Below are 15,860 nucleotides of genomic sequence, written 5' to 3' on the forward strand. Positions count from 1 at the left end.
AATTTTTATCGCTTATGTCAACTGTTTCAATGATTGACTGTCAACTTGTTTTTATCGATCATTAAGCACCCACCACACATCGATACTCTACATACATTTTATGTCCAAATCGCAAGTGACTTCCGACAAAGGGTATCAAAGTTTAGTCACTGCGAACACTTTTTCTGTACCCCAACTCCCGAGCTCCACAGCGCCAAAGCGCCACACCAGACATCGATTATTGCATTGGGTAACCAGGCTTAGCTTGCGGCTATTGTGTGTATATCCTTTTGCCTGTATATTCAGTATGTTCAGCTCTTATTCTAGTTCGCCCCGTGGCGCTGTCTTCAGAATCATGAAGCCATTGTCAGAGGCTGTTGCTCCACTCACTTTGGCATATTAGTTTCAATTCATTTTAGTGTCCGCGTGTCCGATTTGTGGCTTTGTTTGCGCGTTGTATTTTTTTCTTTCTTGGCTGGAAGTGTTGCGCTCAATTGACAGTCCAACTGACAGAGCCGCCTGCAGGCCGCCAGTCCAGGACTTTTATGGTCGTCTGGTCGTCTGAGTGGGGCACAGTCTTATAAATTATAACTGCCTGCAACTCCGAACACAGACTGACTGCAGCGGCTGGCAACTTGGCGTCTGTGGCGCACTTGCCGTTGCCATTTGAAAATGAAAAGTGAGCTGCACTTGGACTGGCTGCATATAAATGGGTTTTCTATATGGCCAGCTTATTACCTAATTTCATTGGCCGGCAACTCATGAATCTCTGGCATTTTAAGTGCCTGCTCTTTTGACATTTGAAAGCGTTAGGGTTAGAAGATGTTGTTTTGTTTGCTGTTGTTGCGCCCAGAGAAAGTAAGGCATATGCGCGGAGAATTGATTAAGATGTTGTCTTTATAAAAAATAGACAAGCACTTACACATATTAAGTAATATACAGCATACATAAAGCTCTTTAACGAGCTCAGTACATATTCCACTATCACACTTTAGTTAACCAAGCTTTAATTAAAAAGAATAAGTTAAAGTACAATGCTCGTATTTTAAACTAAGTTATTTTTCTTCAAAAGAAATTGAGTTTCAGCCATCCGGGCCGATCTTTTCGAACAAAAGTGGATGTATAAATAAGGCTTACAACTTAAATCGTGTTTATATATATTAAGTGTATTTCAGCGATATAAAAAAACATTAGAAATAAGTTGATACTCAAAAAACAAGAATATGCTATGGGAGCCTGTTTATCCAAGTGAACCTCATTCCCCTCTAACAAATCTAAAATTTGTTAATCTATATACAATTGGTTAGAGCAAGGGTTATGGTTTGTTGTGTTTATGTTTGATTGGGGAGAAAGTTATCGGAAGAAAAAACAACAAGCACATGAGATCCATTGATCACACAATCAGCAAAGGGACTGGCCACAGAAAGTGTTTTGCCGCATTTGCACGAGACGGTGGAAAATGCAATGCAATAAATTTACTTTAATTTCTCATAAATTTCAGCTTTGCATATTTTGTTGGCCAGACAAAAGACAATAGGTTTCCTGCATTGGCTTTTCGCTTATGCGACTGGGCCAACACCCGCGCACATTTCCATGCAAATGAGATGGAGCCTGGATGAAGCCCAGTCTGGTCCATAGTGGGTGCCGCTAAGCACCATTTGACGCCAGCCTGGCTTGGAATAGTCGCCGGGTCTTTGCACATGCCGCTGCTTGACTGACTGACTGTATGACACTTTTCGGCTGGTCAACTAGCGACGACTGGTCGCGGCTAGCGACAAGATGTCCATCAACGCCTGCGTGTCTAACGAAGGCCCAAGATCAGCAGTCGGCGTCGCCGTTGCCATCGCCATCGCCATCCCCGTGGCCGTCGCTGTTGCCGCCATCACTTCAAAGCCTTTGGCGCCACCAGGATACGGATGCAGGAGGAGACGTGGCAACTTTATGGCTGACACCAATCAACTTTGCGTCGCTTGAAACTGACGTCTAATGCCTTTGTTTATGCGACTGACCGCCCAACCGACTGGCGACTATCCACGTCTGGGTCTGTCCACATAACTTAGCCAGCCGAGTTGCCCTTTTGCAAGCACCGCACCCACGTGGCCAGCAACCTCCGCTGTGCATTTAATTTATTTTAATGATTTGCAGCCTGCTAAATGTATCAAGTGCTGACGTCATCCGATAGCTCTGCCTCTACCTATGACGCCCACAACAATTTGCACTAATGCGGCTCATCAACCGTGCATCCCCTTCGACCCTGTTACTTTAGCTTATTTGTGTCTTTCGACTCTTTGACAAATCTGCAGATGCACTTTTATTAGTTGCCAGTTGCCAGTTGACGACTGTCCTGGCACGTGTCCTTAAGACGCAGCGGAAATGAGCGGCATTTGTTAGCAAGTGGGGCGCAAAAGGAATTTGCAAATATTTGCCAAAACTCTACACTTTGCGAAATTACTGAGCGTTCTTGTGAACTTAAGCGCAAGTTTTTCTATTCATTTTGAGAAATTTCTTAAGTTTTCTCACTGGTCTTAATATTAATGTAACTCTAAAGGTATTGTATATAACTCTATTAGTTTCTTCCGGAGCTTCTCTTTTTTCCTAAGTGATTCTGATCAACTAAATATTGCCTAATTGAGTTTTCCCTGAGTTCAGTTTAGTGGATTAAACCTTGCTTTAGCTTAGCTCCCTGGATAAGCATATATATTAACTGCCTGGTAAGCTTGCCTGTAAGTCATATTTGTTCGCCTAATTGTCAATGCAATTATTTGGCATATAGTTTTCTCCTATTTTTAAGGTCAAATATTTCGCATATTTCTTCTGGCTTAAACATGTAATTCGGAACTCCATTGTATTTTTCGAGCAAAAAATCACGTAAGCCTAACAACATTAACTCAATCATTAAGCAATATTTATTGTCCTTTGCTTTGTGATTATTTTACTGGCTTGGACCTATTCTCAGTGTAACATTGCATCCCCCAGAGAGGCATCAAAGAGCAAACCCAAATCTGGAATCCAACTTGAGCAATCGCATCAGCAAAATCCGAATCTCGTAAACATACAAAAACCTCAAACGAGAGTTGGGAGGGTGGCCGGCAAAAAAATATTAATTTATATTATTTGCAATGCTGCAGCACGTCGCAAAGTGTGATTGTGACAGGTACAGTAAAGCGCAGAACGGCGGCCAAAGCCTTGGCGCGGCACGTGACCAGCCGACTGCAAATATGCATAAAAATAGAAGATGCCACTGGCCATGCGAATTGATAGTGCACGAGTCTCACGATGGCGGGGAAAGGAGGGTTGCTGTGGTGTTTGGCATGGAAAAGCATATGCTCAGCTTCACAGCGAACAGTTCCCACACCGCAGCACTTACCAGTTGGGCAACCAGTAAGCCGCAGGCTATTGACGACCCACCAAAAATTCGATTGTAAAACTCAAGTGGTCCTGGGCACGCCACGCAGATGATAATAAGTGCCAGGACTTGGACCAGAACCAAGGATAATGCGTGTATTGAGAAATTAAAGAGCCGCACGCAGCCAGCCACCCCCTCTGAAGCAGTGCCAACCCTCGGTTTGAGCATTACCAGCCAAATTGATGGCCAACAGACGCTCGCTGTCTACCACAGGCAACAAATGTATCTTTTTCTCGGCGACGTCGTCATAGTCAAACCGCCAACAGGCACTTCAGGTCTTCGGATTTCCAGTTTCCCACGACCCGAAAAGTGTTGCTTATGTCCCTGCCTGACTGTAACAACATTGCGCTTACAGGAGGAGGTGGGAGGAGGCACATTGCGCCCCGTTTTAATTGCCGCCCCTGTTGCAGCGGCTTAGCAGCCGGATCATCCCCTGTTGTCGTCCTCGCTCAGCTCCTGCTGCTGCTGCTCTGCTGTCAGCTTCATTATTTGCTATTTTAGCAATTTGATGGTAAACTTTGACCACGGCTGAATGCTTGGCTCTCGCATGACAGCTCAGCGACTGCCGTTGATGGGTTCAATATTTGCTAGCTACTCTCAGGGTGCTGCCAGTGTCGCGCCCCCCTTCCCCTTATTCCATGGGCTTATTGTGCAAACAATAACCCGCACAATTGTTGCAGACACATTGCTACTTTGAACGCTCTCATTGTGTGTGTGTGTGGGAAGGGTGGCCTTTAATTTGGCATGCCTGGGCTATTATTAATTTGCTATGGACCAGCTCTATCTATCATAAATGATCACCTTGACCTCCCACTTGGCCAGACGGTGTCTCTATTCAGAGTCTGGGACTGCCAGATGACGCGCGTGTTGGCTGATACTTTAAAATCGCTTTTTCATCTTTTGGAGTCCTTCATAATATAATTTATGTGCTATGTCCATTAAATATTCAAATTGTTTTATATTAAATATCAAGAGATGTAAAGATAGATATTTAAGCTATTTCATGTTATCCATGTTATGTACGTTTGCATATTTACGGATAAAGAAGCTCTTCAAGGTTTTTTCGTGCCTTTTCATTTGAATTTTCGATAAGACTACACAGAATCGAATCCTTAAAATCTGAAAATCACAGTAAGAGAATGCCATTCGACACATCTTATTATGAATGAAAATTTATGAAAATGCGAAGTTTGAACAAAATCTCGGTTCATGCGTGTGAAACCCCAAGGCAAGGAGTTGGTCCCGAACCATAAAATTAATGTCTATTGAGTATTTGATCATCTGAAATATCTAAATCAAGTATTTATAAACATATTAATTAATCCCCAAGATAGGTACAACACAGAGTACATTGCTTTCTCTGTATCCGAATCACTTAGTTTATTTTGTTTGTGAAGCTTTCGGAGAACATCTAACAAAATAGCTCATCGACACAGTTTTCAAATCGCTGGAAAATAAAACGTTGGCATTGTTATAGCGTTCGGTTTAGTGTGTGCTTTGTTGTTATGACTTCCCCCTGTAACGTATGTAACAAGCGTTGTAAAGCAAACATTTGTTAACAAAACATTGATCATTGTTCAACATGTAAATTCACTAATTTGGCAACGAAAAACCGCCAGCTATAAATGGTAACAGCCACGAGAAGCGAGAAGCGAGACTGCAGACTGGAGACTCCTACCCTCACGACGGAGCCATAACAATTTTTTGCATACAACAACGAAATGAATACGTGTGCTGTTGTTGTTGCTGTTGTTGTTATTGTTGCTTGCGCATTTTCCTTAACAAATAAAATAAAAATTTGCATAAAAATCAAGTAAATAAAATACGCATTGCTTTGGCCGCAGTCTCAACGTCTAGAATCAGAACAGAGCTCGCAAAATCAGCGAGCTGCGAACTTATTAAAGTTGTTGGCGGCTGCTGGAGGCTGCTGTAGGCAGCACTTGACAAGGATCAAGGTTGTGGCATCGGTACTTGCAACTTGCAACTAGCAACTTGCGACGCGCTTGGGTAGGGCAAGTTCTTGGCCGTTCTATACCCTGTTCATCTTTCAAATACAAGAAAAAGGTATAAGAGGTAGACATACAATGACAAAGACTTATATATTAAAAACTCGCATATCAGCTCTTAGCAATCAGATCAAAGATGAAAAGACGAAAAGATATCCACAACAATAGATCTCATATACTGTTTGCATGTATTCCATGCATTCCATAAATCGTATATCACATATTACGGGACACATATATAATTATCATTGTTTTCTAGCTTTGGCTTGCCTTCTAATCTGGCTATACGGTATCTTTTAGTCTAGCACAACCGACTGGGACTTACGTACTTGTTTTCATTTTGGTGTGGGGTGTACGTAGAGCACGTCATTCTCCTTGCGGCTGTGCTCCAGCAATGGAAATTGCTTTATGGCTTGTATATGCAGATTGGGAGTCAGAGAACTGAGCATTGGCAACTGAGAACTGAGAACTGGGAACTGTTGGCTGCTAGCTGCTGCCTGCAACCTGCAACCTGTCGCAGTTGCAAATGCTCTTTGTGAAATTTATGCGCAAGCGCGCTGATTCTTATTTTTTCGCCTTTAACAAGGCGTACAACAACAACAACAAGAACAACTTCCAGTCATACAACCCCCCGCTCGTTGCCCGTTTTTGGGTTTTCTGCTGAAAATTCAATTTGCTACAAAATGTGCGCCGCTTTTGCATATCTGGCAGCAAAAATTCGTGATTTACAATTTTCGTTTCGTTTCGTTTCGTTTTTGCCGTGCCTCATCCTTGCCAGGCTCCAACTCCGGCCACCGCTCGGGCTCATTTGGCATACTCGTAGCTGAAACGTTTTGCGGTCTTTTCGTCTCTGATTTAATTTTGTTGTTGTTGCTGCTGCTGCTGCTGCTGTTACTGGCTGGCTGGCCCTCAGTCTTGGTTAGACTTGGTTCACCTGTTTATGCCAGATTCCAGGCATGCGATTAAAATCACCTGCGCAGGCATGCGCCCACGCAGCCTCGCAGCCTCGGAGTTGCCTGAAGCTCTCAGCTCAGTTGGCCCTCAATTGCTCCTTCATCTCATGGTCGTCGTCTCCTTGGGTCGGCAGCTTCTCGTTTCGCTTCGCTTTGCTTTGTCTCGCTTTGATTTTGGGCTCGTTTCTTCTTATTATTTTTTGATTCTGCCTGCTGCTGCTGTTGCATTGCCTTTTAAAGGCTGCGCCCGCGTCCTCGTTCATTTATTATGTACGAGTATTTTTTGTTCTCGTTCTTTTTATGTTGTTTTATTTTTATTTATTTTTTTCGGTTACCTCTCGCTGTTTATTCAAACTAATTTAATTTGTGCGCGGCTTTCGTGGTGTGCCCGCAGGTAAGTTGGCTTTACAGGCACCACTGGAACCACTGGCAGCACCACTGGCAGGTTGTTGTGTTATTTTGGCGTTTCACGCACTTGGCGCATGTTGCAGTCACGCCTTTTGTTGCCCGCTGTCCATTCGGACGGCATTTTTTGGAGTCGCAGCTAAAGCCACACGCAAAAAGTTGTTAAAATGCAAATTAAATTAGAGACAAACTGGGCAGGCAGGCAGGCAACACACACATACACACCCACACACAAACTGCTCCTTGTGAGGGGTGTTACTGTGTGTATGTGTGTGTGTGTGTTGTGCGCTTGAAGTATCCGTTGGGTGGGGTTTGCCTTTCTGCTGTTGTCCATTGGATTAGCTGACTGCAAATGACATGAACCGTGGGGACAATGATTGCCGATATGCAAATATCGAACCAGGTGCAATGTATTAAAGCCCCGCTAGCCCCAAAATGAGAGGTTGCATTTTGACAGCAATAACAATTTCGTGAAAGGTTATATAATCCCAAGAAATACCTTCCAAAACATACTAAGCATGGATATCGGAAACAAGGTCTAATGACAAGATTGCCTGAGGTAAGTGAACTATTCCTTTGGATGCCTTTTTCTGGTTATAATTAAATAAATCACTATCATCAAAAATAAAACGATCTTTGAACCGATCTCTAAGCGCTGTTGGCGCTAAGTGCCATGATCGCAGCAGAGTAATCCATACGGATCTTCCTAACTATAAGTAAGCCTCAGTTCATATTTATTTCTTAGCCTTTTGTCAATTTAAGAGTAATAAGAGTGTTCCATTTTTTACAATTTCATTGCCTTTTTTCTTTCCTCTCAATCCTATACGTTAACGTATTTCTGGAAGTTGCCTCTGGCCATCGACAGCATTCGATAGTTGTCAATTCTGATTTTTGAAACACCTGTAATCGTTTTACTGGCTGACCGATGTATCTTATATTCTTTAATCTTATTGTTCTTTAATTTCTATGTTCATTACATCTAGTTTCTGTATTAAATCCTATTGCCTATTAGCTTTTATCTCGCCCCAAGCAGCAGATTATGCAACACCAACTGTAAAGCCTACCTTTGGCATTGCCACAATGAATCGAAACGAAGCGTTAAGCAAACCGACAAACGCGTTATAAAACAAAGCAAATATCGTCTTGCACAATGCAATGCGACAACGAAACAAAAAAGAAGCTACCCAAAAATGGCCACAAATCGAAGAAAGAAAGAGAAAAAAACAGCAACAAGCCTTTGCTTAACTTTGTTTTGTTTCTCACTTAGAGGAGCGGCAGAAGCAATCAGTGCACCCACTGCCATCGCCAGCAACCCCCTGCCCCTAACCCAGTCCATACCACGGTTGCAGCAACAGCAGCAGCATCTGTGGTGGCAGCATTGGCTGCCACAACTTTAACACTTGTTTGCCCAGCTAATCGCGGCTGCATCGTCGCCTCGGATTTCAGAGCCAATATGTAAGGCATTTAAAAGCGCACAAAAAGGCCAGACAGAGTTTAAGTAGAATTAAGCATCCAAATTCATGAGTCAAGTTACCACACGAAGGCTTCTTTATATATATAAATAAATATATATATTTGTTGTTTCTTACCTGTTGGTTTTTTTTTTTTTTTTTTTGTTTTTGCTGAATGCCTTTGGGTTTTGATTTGTGTGGCTTAATAAAATACCGAGAAGTCGCCATCGTCGGCGTCGCCGTTTGGGCCCCATTGGGAAACAATGAAATCTTCCGGCGCGCTGTCAATAATTCTACCCCAAAAAGCGCTGTGGCTCTGTAAGTATCTGTATCTGTATCTGCTTTGAGAGAGTGTGTGTTTTGGTGATTTATGTGCCTCGTTTTTGGCCAATTTTCGTTTTTAGTTCAGTACTGCGGTTAAATAATGCGCTTCCAAGAATATAAACACGCAGCAACCAAAATCTCAAAGCTTACAAAAAAAAAACTCCGAAAAAAGAAACAAAACATATTGTTGCACATTCCCATTGTGAACTAGGAGGGCCTTGAATATGCATATAATACTCATATCTATTCCATAATTCGTTATTTGTCATTGTTTGCCTCTTGATTTCGATTGTGATTCGAGATTTTGAGTTGCCTGTTTCTTTTCTTTTTATTTTGTATTTTTTTCGACGGTTCAAATCAACATGTTGATTTTCTTAGCAATTAATTTGATTAACTGCCAAGTTGCGGCTGCGGTTTAAGGCGCCTTTGATCTGGCCACAGTAGAGTTCGATGTCAGTACACACATATATCATGAGCATTAAGCATTAGGCATTAACCATTGAGCATTAAGCATTATTAATTAAAAGTTCTTTACAGCTAATTGCAGAATATGATATAAGTCAAGGCAGCAGCTCATGATGAGCCATGGCTCGTTCAACGGAAATAGCTGAGTCAGTCACTCCTTCGAGCTCAAAATGGCTATCCAACCAATTTGCATGAATGTTAATTTCGTAAATATGTTTATTATTCATTAAATGCGCCAAATACAAGATATGATAAGACAAAAAGACATAAGGACTCAAAAATATTTCTCATTCGTGGTACATTCTGAAGCTTTTATTAGGGTCGCAGAAGTCGCAATCTTAAATTGCCAAGATTTTTACTACGTTTAATGCACTTTAACTGGATGCAGGGTATATCAAGCAACTTTGACGGTGCAGGGCACGAATTTACAAATCGCGTCTAGTTCTAACTGCTGACAGGCTCGAAATCATTTTTAACTTTCAAAAACAGCAGCAGGCGGCAAGTTCGTTGCCTAAGTCTTTTGATTGCATTGGGATAGAAAAGTTAGTTCGTGGATTGCAAGTCAATTTTTTGACAAGAAACACATTGCAACGATGTTATCAACAACAAAAACAACAACAACAACGAAAACAACAACATTTGCACACTATGACCACCTGCCAGGCACACCTCTTTTTTCTGGGCGTATATGCGCCTGATTAGCTGTTACCAATATTTTTGTTAAAGTTTTTCGCTGCACTAAAAATTAGTCGCAATTCACGAATATTTGCTCGCGTTTTTGGGTTTTGTTTGTGTATTCTGTTATAGTTGTTGCTGTTGCATTTGCCACACATTTGAATTTTTTGCAAAAATTAAACGCTCTTTCAACTGCAACTGCTGAACTAAGCTGCAACTGCCACCAAAGCGCAGCGGCAAACGTTAATTAATTACGATTTATTGACTAAATTTGTTGATTAGACAATTGACGTTTGCCGTTGTTACATTTGTTTCAATTGCCGTTGTGGCCAATTCTGATGTTGCCACACAATTTGGCCACTTGCCACACAATTGTCGTCAATTAATTGCGCTTTGATTTCGCTGATTTGATATGCCGCCCTGCAGGTGGCATTCGTTATTTCGGCTTGATGTCAATACGTTGTAAAAAAAAAAGGTTATGCAAATCAAGTATGTGGCCTCCATAAAAAATAGAGTACAACGATTTATGGTAAAATATATCAAACACAAAAAAATATATTTGTATATGCTTGTCCTATCCTTATGAAAGACTTACTAAACGATGCCCCATTCATATTCCAACCCGAAGGAGCTACAGAAGCCTTTCCTTTCGGGTCGGAATCGAGCACTAATTGTAATATGCAAATGCCACGTTAACAGCCTGTATGGCGGAAATATATTAATAAACCAGCGTGATCGAAATGTAGAATGGAAACAAATTGTCATGAGGAACTAATGTTTGAGAAACTTAAAATAAAGAGGCATACGGCAAGGAGGTCGATTTAGCTTTGACACGGTCTCGGAACAAGATTTATTGTTTATTTAATTTTTATATTATCCATTAAAAACCGCTTAAAATGGACTTGAATTAAGTCCGACCATTGTATTCAGTCGATTATCAATTGCAGTCATATGAAAGACTTAAGCGACAAACTCAAATATGGAACTAATAGATAACTGAATGTACAGAAAAACGGACTGACAGACAGCGACTCACAAAATTTCCATAGTCTGCTGGTGCACTGGTGGCCATGGCCATGGCGATGTTGGTGTTGATGGTGTGAAATTCCTAACTGGCACTCTCTTGTGGAACGAACGCCGCATCAATCAGCGGCGGCAGCTTAAATGCTGCATCATGACAAAACCATTACACTTGACCAGAGAGCGCGCTCCGGGTACGTTGATGGCGTCGGCAGATGCTCAGATGACTAGGCGACTCGGTTCAGCTCTCGGCGTGATTGATTGATTGGCAGCGTGAGCAGCGGGCAGTGGGCAATGGGCAGCGACTGGACTGATGCTTTGTCTAAAAGCCGTTTAGAATAACACCAATCGACCAAAAGCAGCAACAACAAGAACATCAACAGCATCCACATAGTGCAACATAACGAGCCCAGCAGCGAGAAATTATGCATTGTGTTGGAAAAATGTTTAATCTGTGCAATGCCAATGCCAATGCCACATATCAAGGCACCCTCACCTGGCCATACAGTCAGTCAGTTAGTCAGCCAGCCGGCCAGTCGGCCCGTCAAGCAGTCAGTTGGAGCCATCCAACGGCCGGCGGCCGTCAGTTGATTGCGCTTCATTATTAATGCCAAACTGTGTGCCGGCATTCGTTGAATTTGGCTTTTGCAATTTGCTCTCAATGCCGCCGTCGCAGTTGCTCCAGACCCGCCTTGGCCTTCATCTCATCGTGGGGGCAGAGGAGGCAGGCATTAAAAATGAGCTCGGCGTAACAGGTGGATGCCGCTCCCGCTGCCGCGACGGCGATGACGACGACGACGACGACGACGATGGCGATGGCGACGGCGACGGCAACGTGATTTTCGCCAAATCGTTTAGATTATTTTGAGATTGCTTGCGCCAGTCTCCACCAACTGATGTCCGGCAGGCCGTCCAATCTGTCTGGCACTCCTTCTCTCGGCCAGCTCCGCACCTTGCATTTGAACTTGAAACATTTCATTTTGTGGCTGGCGGCATCCGAGAGAGCTCAGCTCGGGCCGATCGATTAGTGGCATTCTATTGCGTTCAATTTTCATGTGCAACATTGAAGCGATCGCCGTTGGCACAATAAACACGCGATTTATTTCATGCCGAGCATTCAAGTGCCGCAGTCGGTCAGCCAAAGGAGGAGCAGCAGCACCACCACCAGCACCACCAACACCAGCACTACAAGGTAGTCTTGCCTTGCCTGGCCATGGCTTGGCTTGTGGTATGTGATAATGGGATGATGGTATGATGATGCATGCGCGGCATACACAACATCCCAACAGAACAGCAACAAGTTGCAAAGGCTGCAGTCGAAATGCTACGTGGGATACTCTATGAAAAAGTATTTGGCGAATTCAAAGATAAAGTTCTCAAAACATTTGCTGTAATTTTATGCAGTTTTTTTCAAGTTAAATACGCGAATATTTGTTTAAAGATTCGGAATACTCTCACTCTTTGATACTTTTCCTAATGATGAATAGGTCTAGAAATACTTATTCTATTCAAATAAAATGTTTTTATATTTAACACTTAATAAGTGATTGACATTTTTATTTAAGGAATATTTATTTAACGAAACGTTTTCACACGAAATGCAAGTGCTATAAAATAAAAGACTTGGGCAACAAACTGAAAATACTGCAAAATCGAAAGGAGTGCGCATTCTTGCCATATAATTTTATTCGATTTTTTAATTTTTTTTCTTATTACAAAAAAAAAAATTGTCAATTATAAAATTATTATTATATATTTATTCACTCATTGTTCATTGTTCCGCTTCCTAAAGGTTAGCTCCAAAAAAAAACCTACAAAAATTTACTTCTACAATTTAATGCTTGTCGATATGCCCGGCACCTTTCGCAGTGTATTAACAACAACAATAATAACAGCAGCCTACTCTTTTATATAAATATATATATTTCTATATATATTTGTATTTATTCGTTTTTTTTTCTTCTCCTCACTAGCGGCCAAGGTTAGTCGCTGCCTTAGTCGTTGTCGAAGCTTACTCTGCCGCATTTTAGCCGGTAATTGCTTGTGATGTATGATTTTGAGTTCTAGTTTTGTTGCCCGGTCTGGCCTGGGAATATCTCACAGACAGATGGACGAATGGACGGACAGACGGGGGCTTTGTAGTCGTTTTGCTAGCTGATTGCTGACGATGCCTATATATGCGGGTGATGTATGTTATATAGCTACAGGTATAGGTAAAGGCCATAGATACTGATTTGACAGGGGGTATCGTATTGATGAGAGCGCTTTCGACCACTGTCACACTTTCTAAGCACTTTCACCCAATTAGGGCGATCAGTCATATCATATATATTGGTATATACATGTATATAAATACTATCAAGGAGCTGCTGATCTTATGCAAAACGGCAAAAAAAAACAGCAACAACAACAGCAAAAAATACTTGAGTCTCTGGTCTCGATGACAATCTTTTGTTTTCACTTCTGCAGAAACAAAAGCCATAAAGGATAAATTGTGACTCTCAAGTCGCGTAGTCGGTTCCAATTCGAATTCGAGTTCGGCTTGTGCCTGCGCCTTCGATTGCGCCTCGGTTAGGTAGCCGCATTTAAAACAGTCGGCGGCAATCGTTGAACTTTTGGCTTCGACAAGTGCACAGCGGGGTGTCTTGGCCAGGAAACAAAAAGGAGGCGGCGCTGCTGGCAATTTTGTTTTCATTTCGGTTAAATGGAGTGGAGAGGCCTCCACTGCCTCTCTACGGCTGCGATTACATCGAAAGACAAACGTTGGCCCATTGTTTGGCCAAGGCCCAATTGGGCCAAGTATTTAAGCTTCTATCACATGATTGATTGACCGCACATACAACAGAACAAATATTCATTTTACATACGAAATATATTGAAAACAATTTCTCTCGCTCTCCGCGAGTGACGTCTGTTGTTGTTTGATATGCTGTTGTTCTTGTTGCTGTGCTTTTCATGCCATTTCGATACGGGCCTCATTTTTCTCGCCACAATTAAGAAGAAAGTTGGCGGCGCAATTAGAAAACTCGCATCGATCAAATTGCCACAGACACACACGTTATGGCTACATAGTACAAGTTACATAGTATATACTATAAAATACTGTGTCTGATTTCCAATTCTTGTTCTATTCGTCACTTCAAAATTTCAACAAAAATCAAAAACCATGTCCAGACGACCTCTCAAAAATGAATTGCCTCGGGATGCGCATGTGGTGCAAGCTTTGCGTCGCGAGCTGCATCGCAATTCGCGCCAAATTACCCAAACCTTCTGGCAGGAGTTTGAGCAGATACGCCGTCACCAGCGCAATCAATTGGCTCAAGAGCGCGCCAATCGAGAACGTATTTCCACACTGATGCGCGATGCCAATCTGGAGACACAGCGGCAAGCGGAAGCGCTTAGCCGCAGTATCAGTTCCCATGGCGTTAATCCGGTTGCGCCATCGCCCCGCATGCGCCGTGAGCCACCAGCCATTATGCCCACGGCGGCAGAGATTACGCAAGAGCTGCACAGCTCGCCGATCTATAATCGCCACAGGAGGAAGGAGTCGACCGACGGCCCGGAATCGACGCCTTCGAAGTCTCCATCACAGCAACTCCCTTCAACCTCCTTTCAACTACCCCGTGCTCCGCCATCATCCAGAGTGACCATCGAGCCAAGCACGCCTAACTTGAGAACTCCGCCCAGGACCAGTCCAAACATATCCAAGCTGCATTTGGCCAACAAGCCAAAGAAGTGACAAACAGCCAATTGTATATGGGACACATTTAAATCTAATTTTGAGCTCAATTTTTAGATGATAAATGACTTTAGATTCCAGCATAAGTTGTAATAACTGATATTAGTTGTCATTGTTGCATATGCATTTTCAAATTTTTATTAACCAACTAATGAAATTTATTGTAAGAATACGTTATATATATATATATATACCAGCGGTAATAACCGCTGGATAATGATCCTGCTTTGTCCGGCAATATATTATAAACGCCATTGTGAATTTTGATTGGTAATTTCCAAGTATCTCCATTCATAATGTAAATATAGTCAAACCTTTACGGCTGGAGCGTTGATCAGTCAGCCAGAACAAGCAATTTTTAAAATATATAGAGAATATGTTGGCTGGTTCCTTCCAAATCAAAGGTAACAAGAATCAACGCTCAAAATTTTTACGTTTTCCCGATTTAATGAATGGCATAGACTGTATTAAAATAAACTCTACCTGACCCCAAAGCCATGCACTAGGGCATTAGTAAACAAATTCAATACAACAACAAACAAAAAACAACTTGCAAATTAATTAACGGTACACGGCCCCCATATATAAATAAAGACAAGGCAAGATACAGCAAACGAGAGAAAGAGCGAGACAGGGAGAGCAGCACGCACTCAGACACCTGAGTAATCAACTTTATGTGGGCATGGCCGGGCGAATGTTACGTTACGTTAAATACGATTCTGATGCCAGATTCCGCTGGTACTGCATAAATGCGATTAATCACGTTAAGCAACACAACAATAACAAAAGAAAACAATCAACAAAATGTAACGTTATTCATCACAGGTGGTAAATTTAACTGACAACAAACGCGCGCCGATCCCCAAGCCAGATCCGCCGACTATGTCAGATCCGTGGCCAGAGACTCAATTCCGATACCTAATACTTAACACACAAATCGAAACAACAGCGATTTCTGGGTCAAAATAATTAATAAAAGCGAGCGACTTTTGTGCCCATGACTTGGCCAAACGCGAAGCCAGCTCTGGTGGCCAACACGGACGAGTAAGACTCGAGGAAGCGTTGCCACCAAATGGAAGGCGCAGGCATTGAGGCTAGGAGGTGCGCATTCGCAGTTTTGTCGTCGCTCGGAATAAAAAAAGCAAACAAAAATAATCAATCAAAATGTCTTAAGCAAATCACTCGCATTTCAACTACCAAAAAAAATCAAGGCAAGAAAAAAGCCAGCCACTAACTGATTAACTGGAACAGTCTGTAAGTGCGTTTATACGCTGTGCAGATCAGGAAATGCAGGCATAAAATGCGTTGATATCCTAATAGATTTATAAATATCAGATAAATATCTAATAGCCAATGATAGAATAGAAGTGGAGAAGGCGAAAAGTGGGTAGCAGCGAAGGATAGGAAGCTTTTGAAAACGAGCTTCACATGTTTGTT

General features: G+C 42.3%; 1 protein-coding gene across 1 annotated transcript; it reads left to right on the plus strand.

Moving 5' to 3' along the window:
* The first annotated feature begins 13,732 nt into the window (after positions 1 to 13,732).
* LOC6627431 (uncharacterized) lies at positions 13,733 to 14,595 on the plus strand. The gene has a single exon (XM_002052121.4). The coding sequence runs from the start codon at positions 13,851 to 13,853 to the stop codon at positions 14,421 to 14,423; it is 573 nt and encodes a 190-aa protein (XP_002052157.1). The 5' UTR covers positions 13,733 to 13,850; the 3' UTR covers positions 14,424 to 14,595.
* The last annotated feature ends 1,265 nt before the right edge of the window (positions 14,596 to 15,860 follow it).

This window comes from Drosophila virilis, chromosome 4 (assembly GCF_030788295.1).
Source record: "Drosophila virilis strain 15010-1051.87 chromosome 4, Dvir_AGI_RSII-ME, whole genome shotgun sequence".
Classification (NCBI taxonomy): Eukaryota; Metazoa; Arthropoda; class Insecta; order Diptera; family Drosophilidae; genus Drosophila; species Drosophila virilis.

What these genes read in the sequence shown, in the direction of transcription:
- LOC6627431 (XM_002052121.4), top strand. Translation starts at nt 13,851, where the DNA reads ATGTCCAGACGACCTCTCAAAAATGAATTGCCTCGGGATGCGCATGTG.